Source organism: Callorhinchus milii, unplaced genomic scaffold (genome assembly GCF_018977255.1).
Source record: "Callorhinchus milii isolate IMCB2004 unplaced genomic scaffold, IMCB_Cmil_1.0 Scaffold5, whole genome shotgun sequence".
In the NCBI taxonomy this organism is placed as follows: domain Eukaryota; kingdom Metazoa; phylum Chordata; class Chondrichthyes; order Chimaeriformes; family Callorhinchidae; genus Callorhinchus; species Callorhinchus milii.
In genome coordinates this window covers 4,993,607-5,010,547 of record NW_024704746.1, presented here as the reverse complement: position 1 = coordinate 5,010,547, position 16,941 = coordinate 4,993,607, and the positions used below count along the sequence as shown (strand labels likewise).

Here is a 16,941-nt window from a genome sequence, read left to right as displayed (position 1 = left end):
CCAGCTCACTACTCACAAACTACAACTGATTCAGAATTCCGCCGCCTGTATTCTCACCCACACTAAACTCTGTACCCCCATCACACCAGTCCTCACCAGACTCCACTGGCTTCCTATCACCGAACGGATTGATTTCAAAATCCTCTCACTCTCAGCAAATCCCTTCATTCCCTGGCACCTCCCTACCTCTCTGACCTGCTTTTTTCCCACTCCACTGCCTGTTACATCCGCCTGACTGGCTCCGGCCTCTTGCTTGTCCCTCGTGCCCTCCGCTCCACCATTAATGGCCGGGCTTTCAGCCACTATGCCCCGAAATTCTGGAACTCTCTCCCTCAATCCCACCACCTTGCCCCACCTTCCGCTTTTATAGATCATGACTGAAGACCTTTCTCTTCGACCGGGTCTACAGGCACCTCCATCTTCCCCCTCCCCCCGGCTCAGTGTCGTAATCCACTACTGTTGAGCGCTCCGAGACACTGCCCGTCATAAAGGGCACTATATGAATACATGTGTGTGTGTGTGTGCACGTTGTGTCTGTGTGTGTATATGCATGTTCTCGTCTGTGTGCATGCTGTGTCAGTGTTATGTATGTATGCATGCTCTGTGTCAGCGTGTGTATGCACACTCTGTGTCAGCGTGTGTATGCACACTCTGTGTCAGCGTGTGTGTGTGTGTGTATGCTCTGTGTCTGTGTGCACGCTCTGTGTCTATGTGTTTGCGCGCTGTGTGTGTATGTAGTCTGTGAGTATGTGTGAGTATGAGAGAGCGCCCAAGCCCTCAAGCTCATTTTCTAACCTCACTTCTGGTGTATGTCGCAGGTGATGGCTCTATAATCCGCTTCACATTGACAAAAGGATATCAGCTGATCATCCCATTCACAAAGGACTCTATTCTTGGTAAGACTGTGCAGCATGGCCATCGATTGTGGACACAGTCACTCCATCCGCACACTCCTAGTGATCTCCTGAGCCATGTTTGTGCTGATGTAATGACTTTACTGCATATCGTGGAGTCCCAGAGCGTAGTGGTTAGTGGGCTCGCCTCGCAAGTGAGAGGACACAGGTTTGATTCATTAGACAAGTTTCCTTACTTTACAGCCCTATATTTATCTAGCAATAAGTAGCAACCTGGTTGTTTGTTGATTGGCGGATCACTTTCCGAGGGTACTAATCCCTTCAAATAAATAAATAAATAATTTGGTCATTCAATCCACGACTGTTGGTGGGACCCCGCTGTGTGCAATTGGCTGCCTTTGCTGTTGCACTAATCTTTCCTTTTTTTTTGTTCAGAGTCCAGCTACGATAGCTCAAAGTCTTTCTCACACTTCTCTCTATCAAACCAAGGCCTCACGACTCCGTAAGTCCCACCGTTCAGAAGTTTCCAAATAAGACAGCTTTTTTCTTTTTAAAATACTCATTCCACTACCCGTTGCCTCCGCTCGACCGGCTCCTCCCTGGCCTCCCCCCTCCATATATTCCCTTCTCTCATGCTTGCATTGGGTGTCCTTACACTGAGAGTGACTAACAGCTGGACACGGTTTCCTAGGAAGGGGTTAGAGACACTGGGATACATTTAGGTAACACTTTGAATCTGTAATCGGAAGGATGGAAAAGTGGTTATGCTGGAAGGAGGAGATCAAAGTGCCTTCCTCATCCAAAACTATGTGATGAAATTAACTATTTATTAACCTGGAATACTACTAGGGGCTACTTCAGTGTCAGCTATTTACAATATGTACTGTGGGAGTATTCCTGTACCCCCGCTGTGTGTGTGTGTGTGTATGTGTGCGTGTGTGTGTACGGATGCTCCAAACCAGATAGGTTATGCTAATGCCCTGCTTGTCGGCCTTCCTAACTCTTCCCTCCACAAACTGCAGTTTATTCAGACCTCTGCAGCTCGTGTCCAAGTTCTGTAACCCTAACACCTCACCCTCGCCCGGCCCCACATCCTGCCCATCCCTGAAAGTATAGAGTTCAAAATCTGCGTCCTCGCTTACAAACCCCTCAACTGCCTTACTCCTCCCGGCTCAAGACCCTCCTCTTCCTTCCCTATTTTATGTTCTGTGAAGGTTGCTCCCACCTGTCGCTGTGTGTGCGCACATCCCAATACCTAACTTGATGTGGATTGCTATTCTCACCATTTCTAACCAACTCTTTTAACGCAGTTATCCTTTGGACCTCCGAGCCAAGAGATCATTTTTACCCAGGTAAGTAACCTTACAGATCCCCTCTCACTGCCAGTGACATTACAAAGGCATTGGAGTACTGTTAGTGCACTCGCCTCGCAAACAAGACGATCTGGGTTCGATTCCCAGGTGGGGCAAAAGTTTCCTTATTCCACACGTCTTTATTTACCTAGCAGTAAGTGGGAACCCGGTTCTTTAGTCGATTGGCAGATTGCTTTCCGGGGGTAATAATCCCTCACTCAAACCACGACTATTTGTGGAACACTGCAGGAAGGCTTAAATTATTACTGCCAACTGCTTTCTGTCCATGCGGGGAGAAGTATATAATTATTCAGGATCATGCTGTGAGGAAAAAGATACACTGTCACTGTTAGTAGGTTGCTGGAATATAGTCTTATTTGAGCTGTGAGGAAGGATTACACTATTACTCTCTATAAGATGGTTAATGCTGGGGCTTGCTGTATATGTAATATATTATAATATATTACAGGGCAAAGGCAGGTATTTGGAATTGAGGTACAGATCAGCCATGATCTAATAGAATGGCCTACTCCTGTTCCTATGTATATGTGTATGTATGTATATATATATGACCCTGATAATGAGAGCATCATCTGCACTGATTGTGTCTTATTTCAACAGCTTGGCTGAGGTGAAAGAGGCTTAAAGGAGTCAGACCAGGACTTGGAGCAGATAATGCAAACAACTGGATCACGGTGCATTTCGAAGTACATATTCACTGTAACCTTTATGGTCACTGTATAAAATAGCTTTTGTTACTGACTATCTAAACCTGACAAATGTACTGATATTAATCTGGGATACTAGTAACTGTTGTGACGTTCTGTCCCTCTCCAGTCTGCTGCTCAGTAGAGGAGCATGATAATAATAATCCTTGCATTTGATATAGCGTCTTAACACATCGTTGAGACGACTCAAAGTGCTTCACAGAATATGTGTAAAATGGATTGACTGTGTTTTTTGTGGGTGAAATAATGATCAACTCCCTATTGTAAAAGTGAATCATGATCACTGGTTACTCAAATAGGCTGGACCCACAACTAGAGCGCTGTTTGTTAACAAAGCATTAGGTCTAATATAAAGCTTAAAAAATTGGCTTGTTATCATCACAGGAAAAGAATAGTTGGACAAGGTATTGTCCAACATTTTGAACTCCTCCCTCCATAGGCTGCAGGTCATCCAGAACTCTATAGCCAGTGTCTTCTCCCGCACCAGGCTCTGTGACCCTATCAACCCCATCCTCGCCTGACTCCACTGGCTTCCCATCACACAGAGTATACAGTTCAAGATCCAGGTCCTCACCTTCAAAGCCCTCCATGGCTTTGCTCCCTCCCACCTCTGCGATTTCCTAACCCCCTACCATCCTGCCTTTTCCCTCCACTTAGAGGGATTCAGCCTGCTTCACGTCCCCCACCTCGCCTGCCCCACCCTCGGTAGGAGGATCTTCTGCCACTCTGCTCCTACCCCTGGGACTCTATCCCACGCCTTGGGACGTCCTGCCGACATGAAGGGCGAATACAAATAATTTTGTTGTTGTTATTGTTGTAGATAGGTACTTTAAAAGGAAACATTTGCAGGGCTATGCAGTTAGAGCGGGCGAGTGGGACTAGTTGGTAGCTCTTTCAAAGAGCTCGCATAGGCAGGATGGGACGAATGGCCTCCTTCTGTGCTGTAAGATTCTATGATTCTAAGCAGGCTGCCAACACTGAGAGATGGAAAAGTGTCATTACTGCATGTCAGTGTTGGAAGCGAGGGGAGCATTTCTGAAAATGACATTGAATTTTTTTTCCCAGTCAGTACAATTGGCCCTCTGTGGGGAAATTAACTGTCCAAATCAACTGGAATCTGCCTGCTACAATTATTGGGTAGCAGGCACAGACACACAGACACTTAGATACGCACACAAACACCCTCACACACACACAAAAACACCCCTCCCACATACCAGTCACAAACACGCACATACACACACGCACGCACACCTTCACATACACACAAACTACTGGAGAAACTTCAAATATGTATTTCTGTGACAGTTTCCTTACTGATTTCTATTGACTGGACTCTGCATTAGGTAGCAGGGCAGTGGAAAGAGTAGGCGAGAAATTATTTGATAAGATACTCTGAATTCATTCCATAGGTGCTTTATATCCAGTGATTAGAGGAACCAGTCTCAAATGAATTGGATGTAACCAGGACTGTGGAATCCTGTAGCTCAGTGGTTGGAATACTAGCTTTGCAAGAGAGAGACCTGGGGTTGATTCCTGGCAGGTTGAAAACTTGGGCAAGTTTCCTTACTTCACACGCCTGATAATAATCCCTCAAGAAAAAAAACAATAACAATTTGGTCACTCAATCCACGACTGTTTGTGGGACACTGCTGTGTGCAATTGGCTGCCGTGTTTCGCCCACAAATATACAGTCAATTCACTTTACAGTATATTCTGTGAAGCGCCTTTGAGAGATCTAGAAGACGTGAAAAGCACCATATTAAATGCAAGGATTATTATTATTATTCTAAACACCCCCTCACACACACACATTCCCATGGTAAGGCAGTGTTAAGGAAGATTTCAGTAGTGGGAGTTCAGACTGAAATTTTTCTAATGTTGTTAAAACCCAGGAAAAGCTTCAAAGAATCATAGAATTATACAGCACAGAAAGAGGTCATTTGACCCATCGTGTCTGTGCCAGCTCTTTGAAAAGAACTATCCAAATCAATTCCATTCACCCGTTCTCTCCCCATAACCCTGCAAACTTGTGCTCCCCAAATATCTATCTAATTCTCTCTTGAAAAACGTGTTATCGAATTGCCTTCCACCACCCTTACAGGCAATGCATTCCAGCTTGCAGCATGTCAAATGTCAATGTCATGCCATTGATTAGAAACTGGGGATTGAGATAAACCTGGAGACTGCAGGCCGGTTAGTCTCAACTGGCCAAATTACAAAGATTTGCAAAGAATGTGCAGTACGGAAACAGACCACTCAGCCCACATGCCGGTGTTTATACTCACACCAGTTTTCACCCATTTCTTACTCCCTCCCACACCCTTCTGTTCCCTTCTCCTTCATGTGAAGGTCTAGCTTCCTCTGAACGTTTGGACACATCTGATTCAAAAATGTTGTTAGGAGTTGATTTTAAATAATATTTTTGACAAACATTTAGGGAAGAATAACGTTTATTAAGCATGGATTGCGTTTAACTAATCGAGCAGAATTTTCTGAGGAGGTAACAGCAAAGATGAAGGAAATGTGGTGAACGTTTGAGATTTAGAAAGCCTTTGATAAGGTACTGGATAAGGAAACAATATCAAGAGTCGTGGCATTAACGTAAAGTGGATAGAGCTGTGGAGTCGTGTAGGGTAGTGTTTTACGCGTTCATCGCGCAAGCAGAGGACTCGGGTTCGATTCTCGGGCAGGGTGAAACCCTGGCAAGTTTCCTTCCTCCACACTCTGTTAGACCTCAATCAAATCACCTCTACTTTCTAAACTCCAGGGAATACAAGCCAAGTTTATGCAACTTGTCCTCATAATTTAACCCTTTAAGCTCTTGTCACAATATCTTATCTCTGGGTGAGAATAAATAAATCCTTCGTACTTTGACAGTTCGAAAACAGAAAACTCATTAACTCAACCGTTAACCATTGTTCAGACTAAAAGGCTCCGAAAGGACCATAACTCAAAAAATCTAACAAAGAAGCCATAAACCAAAAACATTTAATCAGCATTTTTACATCTTAACAGAGATAAACAGATTGATATCTCAATCTAACAAATTCAACAGACTATCTGGCTCTGAACACCTGTGACCCCTCTCCATGAATCCAAATATTCACCCTATTTCGATTAACCCTTAAGTAGCTCACACCCTGGTATAATTCTGGTGAATCTGCGTCAAGGAGAGGCTGTCCATCACAGCTACAAGGGAAGAGCGCTGGAGGGCTGGTAGGGAAAGTGAGGGTCAGGGGGAAGATACACCCAAATGTGGGTGGGAGACGGCCAGGGGTGGGGATTGGGATTGGTAGAGGGCCGAGCGAGGGATAGAGGGGCAAGAGAGAGCGAGGATTGGGGGGGAGAGAGCGATGGTGGGTAGAAGAGTGAGGGGAAGAGTTGGGGATTGGGAGGGTGGGAAGAGTGAAGAGGGTGGGTGGGGAGGGCATGAGGGTGGTGGGGTAAGTGAGAGCGTGGATGGTGGGGAGAGAGCAAAGGGTGGGGGGGAGCTCTGTTACCAGCACTACCCAGAGGCCACCGCTATTAGCCGGGGGGTGAGGGGAACATACTGGGATGGTCGGACAAACCTGACATCCCAAAGCTTCAGTCCTGCCTGTGGCGTGGTCGGGGCGGGAGCTAAACTGAGCCGCACTGGGTACAGTTGCCTCTGATGTTGGTTCTTGTTGGAAATTGTTGTAAAATGGGCAAAAGTGGAATTAATAAAAATCTGACAAAGTCCAAGGCTTTGTGTGTTTGGGTTGAAATTGCTGCAGTTTCCCTCAGGGAAGCCAGAGACGGGTAGAGATATCACCTGTGCCTCACAGTTTATTCTCACCTCTTCTCTCCCCCATAATTTACAATAATCCTTACATTTGATAGAGAGCATTATATCGTCAAGAAGTCTCAAAGCGCTTCACAAGATATACTGTGAAGTGCAATAACTGTGTGTTTGTGAACAAATGCAGCAGCCAATTTGCACATAGCAATGTCCACAAATATCCGTGAGATGAGTGACCAATTATAGCGTCTTATCATTCGGAATGTGGTCTCAAAGCGCTTAACAAGATATACTGTAAAGTGGAGTCACTGTGTATTTTGTCGGTGAAACGTGACAGCCATATTTACACATAGCAGCGTCCCACAAACAGCCGTAAAGTGAGTGATCAATTGTATCTGGGGGATTGTCAGCCAAGCCCCGGGGAGAGAGAAATTCCCTTCTCTTTTCCAATAGCACTGTTTAAAAATGAAGATGTCAGACTCCACTGTGACCCCCCCCCCAACCCTGACCGAGCCTCAAACATGAATGAACAGCAGCCACTGCCGACGATTGAAAGTTTTTTTATTTTATTTTCTCAACGCGACCGGGTGTTTACAGAGAGGGAAAGGCATACAATGAGCAACTGAGAGTCTGAGCCGAGCTGCCTGCGAGAGAGGCCTGAAGCCAGCACAGGGGGAGTGTGAGCGGGGCAGCAGTAGGGCGGATGTGCTCGCTCTGGGCTTCAGTTACTCAACAATAACAACTTGCATTTACATAGCGCCCTCATGCAGGGTAGCATCTAAGAGCGCTTACAGACTATATGTGTGTGGGTGCGTGGGGGGGGGGGGGATTTGAACACGTCAGAGAGACGGGGATGACTGTAGCCACCCCCGCCTCATTCTCCCTGTATCTTCCGGCTGGTGTCTGTGACATTGACAGTCACTACACGCACTCGGTTGCCCTGATGGTCTGTGTGAGGGGGCCCGTGAGGCTTTCGTGTGTGACGACACAGGAGAAGCGGGCGTCCGAGGCCCAGACCTGTGCGGGCAGGGTTAAGGTGCTGCTCACACTGTAACTGTGGTCCGAGCCCGTCACTGAGCCGCTGGTCTTGACTCCGTCGGTCACCGTCACCATGTCCTTCTGCCAAACCAACTGCAGAGTGTCGGGGAAGAAGTGGTTGGCCAGGCAGAGCAGCGTGGCCGTGCCCTTAGATATCTCCTCAGTCGAGGGCGGCAGTAAAGTCAACACCGGCTTAGCCACGTCTCTGTCTGTGGGACACAGCAACACGTTCGATTCACATCAGACACCGACAGGTCAATAGTCACACACACACACAGCAGTGACACTAACACACTGACGAACACAGCCATGTGCGCTCACACAATTACTCAAACATACATGTTCCCACAGATCTTGACGGACACACACACAGCAGTGACGCACAGCACAGTGACACACACACAGCAGTGACTGACACACACACACAGCAGTGACACACACACACAGCAGTGACTGACAGATTAGTATCCGCTTAAACACAGAAACAACCAATCACAACACAGGAAGTCAATTGCCGTCACATTCTGAATAGTCAGAGAGTGACTGTGTGTGTGAGTGACAGCCACAGCCACTCACTGACTGACATCTTCACCTGTTGGGCAGCTGCTGCACCGAGTCTGTGTCCACGTGTGGTTGTGCATGATTGTGTGCGTGTGTTTGTGCTGTGACTGTGTGTGTGTGACTGTGTCAGTGTGAGTTGGAGTGTATCAGTGAGATGATGGTGTGTGACTCTCCGTGTGACGGGAGGTTGAGAAATTGCCACGAACTCTACACGTATGTGAGGGCAGCCCAGGCTGGGACCAGCTCGTGATCGCAGTCAGTACTCGTTCCTGAGGGATTTGGGCCATTTAAAGGTGAGCGCCTCTACCGTATAATGTGTCTTTCCCCCCCTCTGTAAATAACTTTCCCCCCGGGCTCTCGGGATAGTGACTGACGCTATTGCTTAACGTTTAAAAACCTTGTCGACGCTCCGCAGAAAGTCTCCATTTAGTTTGTGTCACAGACTGTTAAACCATTGGGGCAGAGGCGACCCTTTAACACTGTGAGGCTGGAGTGACTGTGAAGACTGGGAGCCCAGGCGAGGTTTAACCACTCAAATGCCCCCACAGACAGACCCCCACGGCAGGTATTCTGCTCAACATTTAAATATAAATTATTCTTAAATATAAATAAATTATTATATAATCTACGAATTAAATATAAAATATTATTCCCTTGGTTATAAATTAAACCTTAAATCCATGGACCGCAAACACCTGATTAACAAACAGCCGGAGACATGGTAACAACGAGCCTTACAATTGATTCATGTCGGGACATCGTCTCAACGCGCTTCATGGATTGACGCTAAAGTGCTGTCATTGTGCGTGAACACCGCAACCAATTTGCGCACAGCGGTGTCCCACCAAACAGCCATGATTTCATGTGGGGGATTGTTGGCCAGGACACCTGGAGAGAAAAACTCCCTTCTCTCTTCAAATAGAGCTTGTTAATTTCCACCTGAACAGTCGCTCTGTTTAATGTCTAATTTGAAGGACAACAACTCTGACAACGCAGCTGATACCCAGATGTATCGTGGAGTCCTGTAGCTCAGTGGTTAGAGCACTCGCTTTGCAAGCAAGAGACCTGAGTTCATTTCCAGGCAGAGGGCGAAACCTTGGGCAAGTTTCCTTACTCCACACAGAGCCTAATAATAATCCCTCCAAAACCAAAAACAATAAAAAAAATTGGTCATTTTCAATCTACGACTGTTTGTGGGACATTGCTGTGCACAATTGGCTGCCGCGTTCTCCCACAAATATACAGTCAATTCACTTTACAGTGTGTTCTCTGAAGCGCTTTGGGACATCCTCCCGACGTGAAAAGTGCTATATTAAATGCAAGGATTATTATTATTATGTACTCTCTGCCCTCTGGAGCTCTCTACCCCATCCCCTGCTCTCTCCCCATTGTGTCTGTGCTGGTACTCACTCCCCACTGGAGCTCTCTTCTCTAATCCCATTCTGTTTTTCCCTATAAACCTTAAAATAATGTTTCCTTAAACCATTACGACCATTTGTTCCACAATCTAAATTCATTCGTGTAAAACCTCTGGTGATAATCCTTAACTACTCGACTTGATCGTGACTAGCCGATTGGCAGAAATACCCTCCATTTACTCTGTGAAACCACACAGCAGTTTGAAAACGTCCGTCTGATTTCTGCCCTCACCCTAACTTAGTGGTTAGAGCACTCGCTTCTCAAAAGGATCTGGGTTTGATTCCCGAGCAGGGTGAAATGTTGGGCAAGTTTCCTTGCTCCATACGCCTGTTTACCTAGCATTAATAGGAACTGGTTGTTACTCAATCACTTTTCCGGGGGTAATAATCCCACCAAAAATATATGAATAAACAAGTTATCCAGTGATTAGAGGAACCAGTCTCAAAATGAGTTGCATGTAACCAGGACCGTGGAGTCCTGTAGCTCAGTGGTTAGAGCACCAGCTTTGGAAGTGAGAGACCTGGGTTCGATTCCTTGCAGGGTGAATCCTTGGGAAAGTTTGCTTACTCTACATACCTGATAATAATCCCTCAAGGAAAAAAAAGCTATAACAATTTGGTCATTCAATCCACAAGTGTTTGTGAGACACGCCAGCATGCAGTTGGCTGCTACGCTTGGCGCATAAAACATAAATCAATTAATTTTCCAATACATTTTGTGAAACAATTTGAAACATCTCAAAAAGACGATATATGGCGCTATATCAAATGCCAGTATTATTATTTTATTCTGTCCCACTTTAAAAGCTGCTCTCTCATTTCTGGTTTTACTGAGCTAGTTCCGTCATCCCTGTGAAGGTTACAGCCCAGTGCTGGAGGAGCACTACATTGGCAGACCTGCCTTCCTTCATGTCATATCAAATAGCCCTCGGCGCAATTGAAAAAGAGGAGTTTCTCGTGTCCTGGCTAACAATACTCTGAATAAAATTGGTCACTCACTTCACGGCTGTTTGTGGGATGTTGCTGATGTGCAAATTGTCTGCCGCGTTTGCCTACAAAATATTCAGTCACTACATTTCACAGTAAATCTTGTGAACTGGTATGAGATGCTACAATGATGTGATAAACACAATATGAAATGGATTATTGTTGTTAGAATAAGTAAAATCCTTGATGTAAACATTCTGCTGGGTTAGGGAGTTTTGCTTTGCTTCGGGGTTTAAAGAGTTAAAGAAAGGGTGTCTGCCATATACTCACTCAGAACCAATTTTGTTCCTTTGCCGAACGACCACCACAGTATTACATTACAATGTGCCGTCTGTGCAATATCTCAGCCTCATCCTCCCCCATTGACTGCCCCCTTCCCCACACACACATACTGTACTGGGGAAATGTACAGCCTGCTTACCAAGGTTTAATAAAATAATCCTCGCCTTTCACACGGGGAGGACATCTCACAGGATATATTGTAAAGTGTAGTGACTGTGTATTTGTAGGTGAAATACGCTAACCTATATGAAGGGCACTGGAAAAATACAAGTTGTTGTATTAAGGTGGAGCAGTGATGGAAAATCCATTCTGAATTTTTTTTTCCCCGTTTCTTCAAACGAAACCAACTTCAAAACTTAGATTGGGTTAAAGGGCTTCCACAATTATCCCCCTTCGTAAGTTGATGATTTGAAGAGCAACAATATGAAACCTTGTAGGCAGTGAGGGGGGGGGGAGGTGGAATTACATAAAGCACTTGGTGAAGTGTGTAGGATGTAACTGTGTAACGTTCTATGTTAAATAACTGTTTTACTAGGAAATTCGAAACTGGTGAAACATGTCGTGACAACATTATAGCAACCAGCAGCTTGGGCTGTTTCTGCCTGTACCTGTATCGGGACTGTGTGATGGCTGTCTGTGTGTTTGTCAGAGCAAGTGTGCATTTGTGTGTTGTGTGAGTGTGTGTGAATATGTTTTGAGTGTGTGTGTATATCTATAAATGTTGAGTTTGAGTGAGCTATAATTGTTAAGTGTGAATAAATACGAGTGAGTCTGTGTGAGAGTTTGTGAGCCTATGAGTGAGTGTGTGTGAAGGCAGGAAGCAGTGTGTGTGAGGTTTTTGTAGGGCTGTGTATCACTGTGGGGTTGCTATAGCTCTGCATACAGTAGTAGTCAGCAAAATCCTCAGGTTGCACGCCAGTGATGGTCATTGTAAAAGTAGTGGAGGATTGGTGACCACTGAACCGGGCGGGGGTGCCCGTATAGAGAGTTGTTCCATAGTAAATGAGAAGTTTGGGACGATCCCCGGCTTTCTGTTGATACCAGGAAAGGTACTTGCTGATGCTGCTACTCGCTTTACAGGTGATGGTGGCTGTTTGACCGACAGTCACTGGCAGCATTGAGGGCGTCTGTGTCATTATAATCTCACCGCTGACACCTGTGGGGAAGAAAGACAAACAGATGATAAACTAACAGCAAAATCTTCCTGTGCAATCACAAGCCCTGATCCTTACACACTTCATTCCCACCAGCAAAGACACACAGTCTCTAGAGGTTGTGGTTACTCAGCTAATTCTGCAGCGAGAGCGCATGTGGAGCGGGGGAGAGAGAGCGGTTACCAGCGAGCCAGAACACTACAGGCAGGAGCAGGTGGGTAGAGGACAGCATGGTGACCACGTCAGCTCTCACTGTTAATCTGCCGTTCCCTCAGCCACTGCTTTATACTTGCAGCCAGGCTCAGGGCTGTATGCAAATGGCAGCGTATCCCCAGACACAGGGACTGGGCTCCACCCATCCCCACCCCTTTTATTTAGTGAATATTTTTCATGTTCAAGATGAGGGATATCATTAATATATCAGGGGATAGAACAGGCATAATCCCAGGTCACGGGTTAAAGACACAGTAAAGCTCCCTCTTTATTGTCCGTCCACGTTCCCAAGTCAGCCACAGCATGGGTTTGAGACAGAGTAAAACTCTGTCTACACTGTCCATTTAGTACAAATACTTGTCAATGTAACCATAATGTGCGACGGTGAGTGTTCTGGAGGGATGTCCTTCATCTAAACCAATTGCGTGGTTGTGTATTATCACTGGCTTTTCTCCTATTCCCAGTCACTGGAGCCCCGATGTTCCGTAAGTAGGGAGAGGATTGGAGATGATAAAGAGCTTTATGTAATCAGCGACTTGATGTACTAAACGTGGGGCCCGGCTGAGAATCATTGTATAGCGGTGATAATCACATATATGGTCCTTATTATAATTAATAATAATCCTTGCATTTGATATCAGATTCACATCAGGAGGACGTCTCAAAGCACTTTACCGGATAAAGCTTATCTTCACAAGATAAAGTGCAGTGACTGTTTTTGTGGGTAATGGGTTTTTGCATACAGCAACATCCCACAAACTGGCATGAAGTGATGATGTATTTTATTTGGGGGATTGTCGGCCAAGATACAGGGAGACTCTACATGACAGAATAACGACTATTATTATTCCAGAATTCCCCCACCGTGCCCGATCACAGCATCAGGCAGATTCTTAAACGATTCCCAGTATCCCAGCCTTGACTCTCCCTGATAACCCTGTCCCTGATGTTAATTCCCCTCTAGATAATCAAACATGTCCTGAAATTCGCCCAGTCTTAGGAAAATCCTGAAATCCAGTCTTGATCTCGAAGGAGGTTTTGTTTTAAGAACCCAGCTCTCAATTCAGACAATGTGACAATTCTCCACAATCGTATACCTTGTAAAGGCAAATGGTCTCCCAGGCTAAGATTGGGGGGAATTTCAGGACTCTGCTGTTGGTGCTAAACTTGTTCCTCATGTCTCTGAGCTGTGACCCCGACTGTACCAGACAGTGGCTACTGTGGACAATGGAGTTTCAGTCTATCCCCCTCAATCTCTTGCACTAAACCCTTATCATTCAGCCTCTACCTCACCCTTGGTCTCTCACTCTCCCCCACTGACTCTCGCCCTCCACGCTCAGTCTCAGTCTGTCTCACCCCATTTCTCCCCCTCGGCCTCTTGCCTCCGGCCAGCTGGCTGTGTGGTTATTTTCAGATGTACATCTGCTGTGCTAGCTTCCTGTCTTGCTGTCTGTCTTTCCGCTCTCGAGTTTCTGGGTTATTTTCTGTGGGGTATTTCAGTCTCACTGCTGGAACCTTTTAATAACGGTCCCAAGTGTTGCAATAACAGCAGGTGAGAACTGTCAGGGCTGAACGCTACCCTCAGTGCTGTGACTACAAGTATGATGTGGAAAACAACTGATGTAAACCTATTTAGAGTTACAGTTAATGTTAATAATTATTTATGCCATCTAATGGTGGAAGGTTATTTATTTAATTATAGGGTTTTCCTATTTAATAAATGTATATTACATTTATATTTCCTACATATAGTGTGTTGCGTGTCAGCTTGGTTTAGTGGTAATATTCTCATCCCTGAATCAGAAGGTTTTGTGTTCAAATCCCATGTCAGGACTTGAGTTCGCATCATCTAAGGCAGCGTGGACCAACTGTCGGCCCACGGGCCACATTCAGCTTGAGGGATGAGTTCATCCAGCCCAAGAAGTATTTCCAACTTCAGAGCGCCTGTTCCCTCTCTCCCCGGCGAATCGTTCTCTCATTACAGCAGCTTAATGTGCGGGGAGTGGAAGTAATGCTGCCAGTTGCTGCAGTCTGTCAAGAATTCCCTCCCGAGCTGAGGGGAAGGCAAGCAGGACCCCGTACAAACAACGTCTTCCCACCCGCCGAATCTTTCATCATTTGTATCCTCCAGTGCACGGCTTCCACCTGCAACTTAGCACCTGGTGTATGGCAATACTGTACATAAACTGCCCCTCCAGTTGAAATGGTGTGATGAGCCCCCAGCATGCTGTTCCCCTGTACTTTCTGGTCTAAGGTGAGTCGAGCACTTCCTCAGAGACAGAAGGATTTTCGATGGCTCTGGCTACAATTTGGGAGTCAGTCACCCAAGCATTTGATTCAGGACAGTGAATGACAGGAGAAGAGTGTATTTCAATAACCATGCACATAATCCCCTCCTCTCCACAAATAAAAAATATATATTTTTACACAGTTCAACAACAGCAGTCTATTTGGGGATCTCAGTGGAAACATCTCAGTTCAAATCGTTGTTCAATCATTCTGCTGAATTTCTTCTAGAACAAGAACTTGCTTATCTACTCCCCATCCGGTGCTCTACATCCTTCATCTTCTCCTGCAGTAGGCTCCACAAACCCATAGCCCCCACCCTCGCCTTGCTCCACCGGCTCCCTACGCCCCAGCAGATCAACTTGTAAGTTCCTTGTCCCAGTGTCCACATAACATACCTTACTGTTACCTGGCTCTTCTGATCGCTTGCTTCTGCTCACATCACATTAGGTGGTGCACCTCATGTCAGTGACCCACGTGTTTGTGGCCTCTTTGCCCAACAGGCTAAAGAGCCCTTCCTAACCTAAAATGATGAAAGTACTATTACTATATCTCATATATTCTATAAACACACATGTGAACAGTGAAATTACACATCAACATTTACAACACAGACAACCTGTAGCTGGTCATTGGCTGCTAATATTACCAGTGAGCTGCAGGTCACATCAGAGCGTTTACTGTGAAGATCATGGTGAAATCCAGATTTTGTTTAAACATCATCATTTGTAACCTGCTGCTCAAACAGTTAGACCAGAAAGGTTCTTCCTGTTTCTCTTTCTAGATAGATATATATACATATATCTATAAATACTCTATATTTATACAATTTTTTGTGGGACACTGCTGTGCATAATTGGATGCTGAGTTTTATCCATAAAATATAGTCACTCCACTTTACAATATATTCTGTGAAGTGCTTTAAGACATCTCAACAATGCGGTAAGGTGCTGTATTCAATGCAAGGATTATTATACATTATTATTTAAAAAGTATATTTTAAAGTTAGTTGTTCAGTAATATTCCACTCATTTTACAACTACTGTATATGATTCTCTCCTTTTGGATATGAATTCAATTGTGGAATGCAAGTTTGTGTGTAATTTAGGGCCTGATATAAAACTTCTACAGTATTTTCTGCAGTAGACTTATTGTTAAGTTGTATATTTTAACTATGAATAAAAATATATTGATCACTGTTCCCTAGTAGCAGAGACTCTTTGCTGGTGTTTGTGCTGTGATTATCTGCACACTTTCACACACGTGAAAGGAACTTCCAATCGGTTTAGCAGCAGCATGTTGGAAGCTGCTTCTAAACAAGGCAAAAATGATACCTCTGAAGGGAAATTAGCAACAAATTACATACAAATTTACAGTGCCTTTCATGTGGAGGATATCCCATGGTGCTGGACAGTCCAGGGTTTGCACCCAGGCTGGAGGTGGGAGGGATGAGGAGCAAAGGAAAGTGGCCAAAGAGGAAGGTCTTGAGGCGGGTCTTGAAGGAGGTGATGGTTATGGCGAAGTGAAGGGACTCTGGGCTGGAGTTCCAGACATGGGGGGGTGGGCAGATACACTGAAAGCCGAAAGTACAGTAAAGCCTGTTATGCTGTTGCAGGTGAGAGTCCATAAAATAATGCACAGGGTGTGGTGATCTCACTACGCCTTCATACAGAAAGCCAGCTGGCTCCATTGGTGTGCATCAAATCGTAATATCAATGTGTCATGAATGTTCCAATGCACCAGTGACAAATCTTGTTAATATAATTGGTTATGAAATATCAGATTTTTCATCCCATGATACGCCGGGAGAAAAATCCACATACCATAGTGATATCTTCACACACTTCATTCTGTGCTGCCATCTGCCAAAAACACAAAAGACGTAAAAATGTAAAATTTATACTTGATCACTTCTTGTTATAGTTTTTTTTAAAATCATGCCAACGGCACAATAGCTGTAGTCACAGTCACTGCAACAAAGTTGTTTTACTGTAACTCACATCGTCCCACTTGCTAGAACTTTAGATGTTTATAGCACTGAAGGTCGTTTGGCCTATTGGGAATGTGCTGGTTGTTTGAAAGTACAATCCAATCAGCCCCATTTACCTGCCTTTCCCCCATAACATTGCAAATGACTCCGTTATTTGGATATTTATCTGGTTCCCTTTTGAAAGCTAATACAGCACAGCCAGCCCGGCTCATGGGCAGGACCCAAAGCCCTAACGGGTAGGGTGGTCCAGGCTGGACAAGCAGCGGGAAAGCTTCCCAGACAGCGATATCAATGGCAAACTATGCTGTTTTAGGT

General features: G+C 45.2%; 1 gene segment (V, D, J or C); it reads right to left on the bottom strand.

The window, feature by feature from the left end:
• Positions 1-7,241: 7,241 nt before the first annotated feature.
• Positions 7,242-12,415, bottom strand: LOC103184762. The segment is given in 4 exon segments: positions 7,242-7,944; positions 10,972-11,006; positions 11,845-12,139; positions 12,321-12,415. Coding segments are annotated over 4 exon segments (705 nt in total).
• Between the last annotated feature and the right edge of the window lie 4,526 nt (positions 12,416-16,941).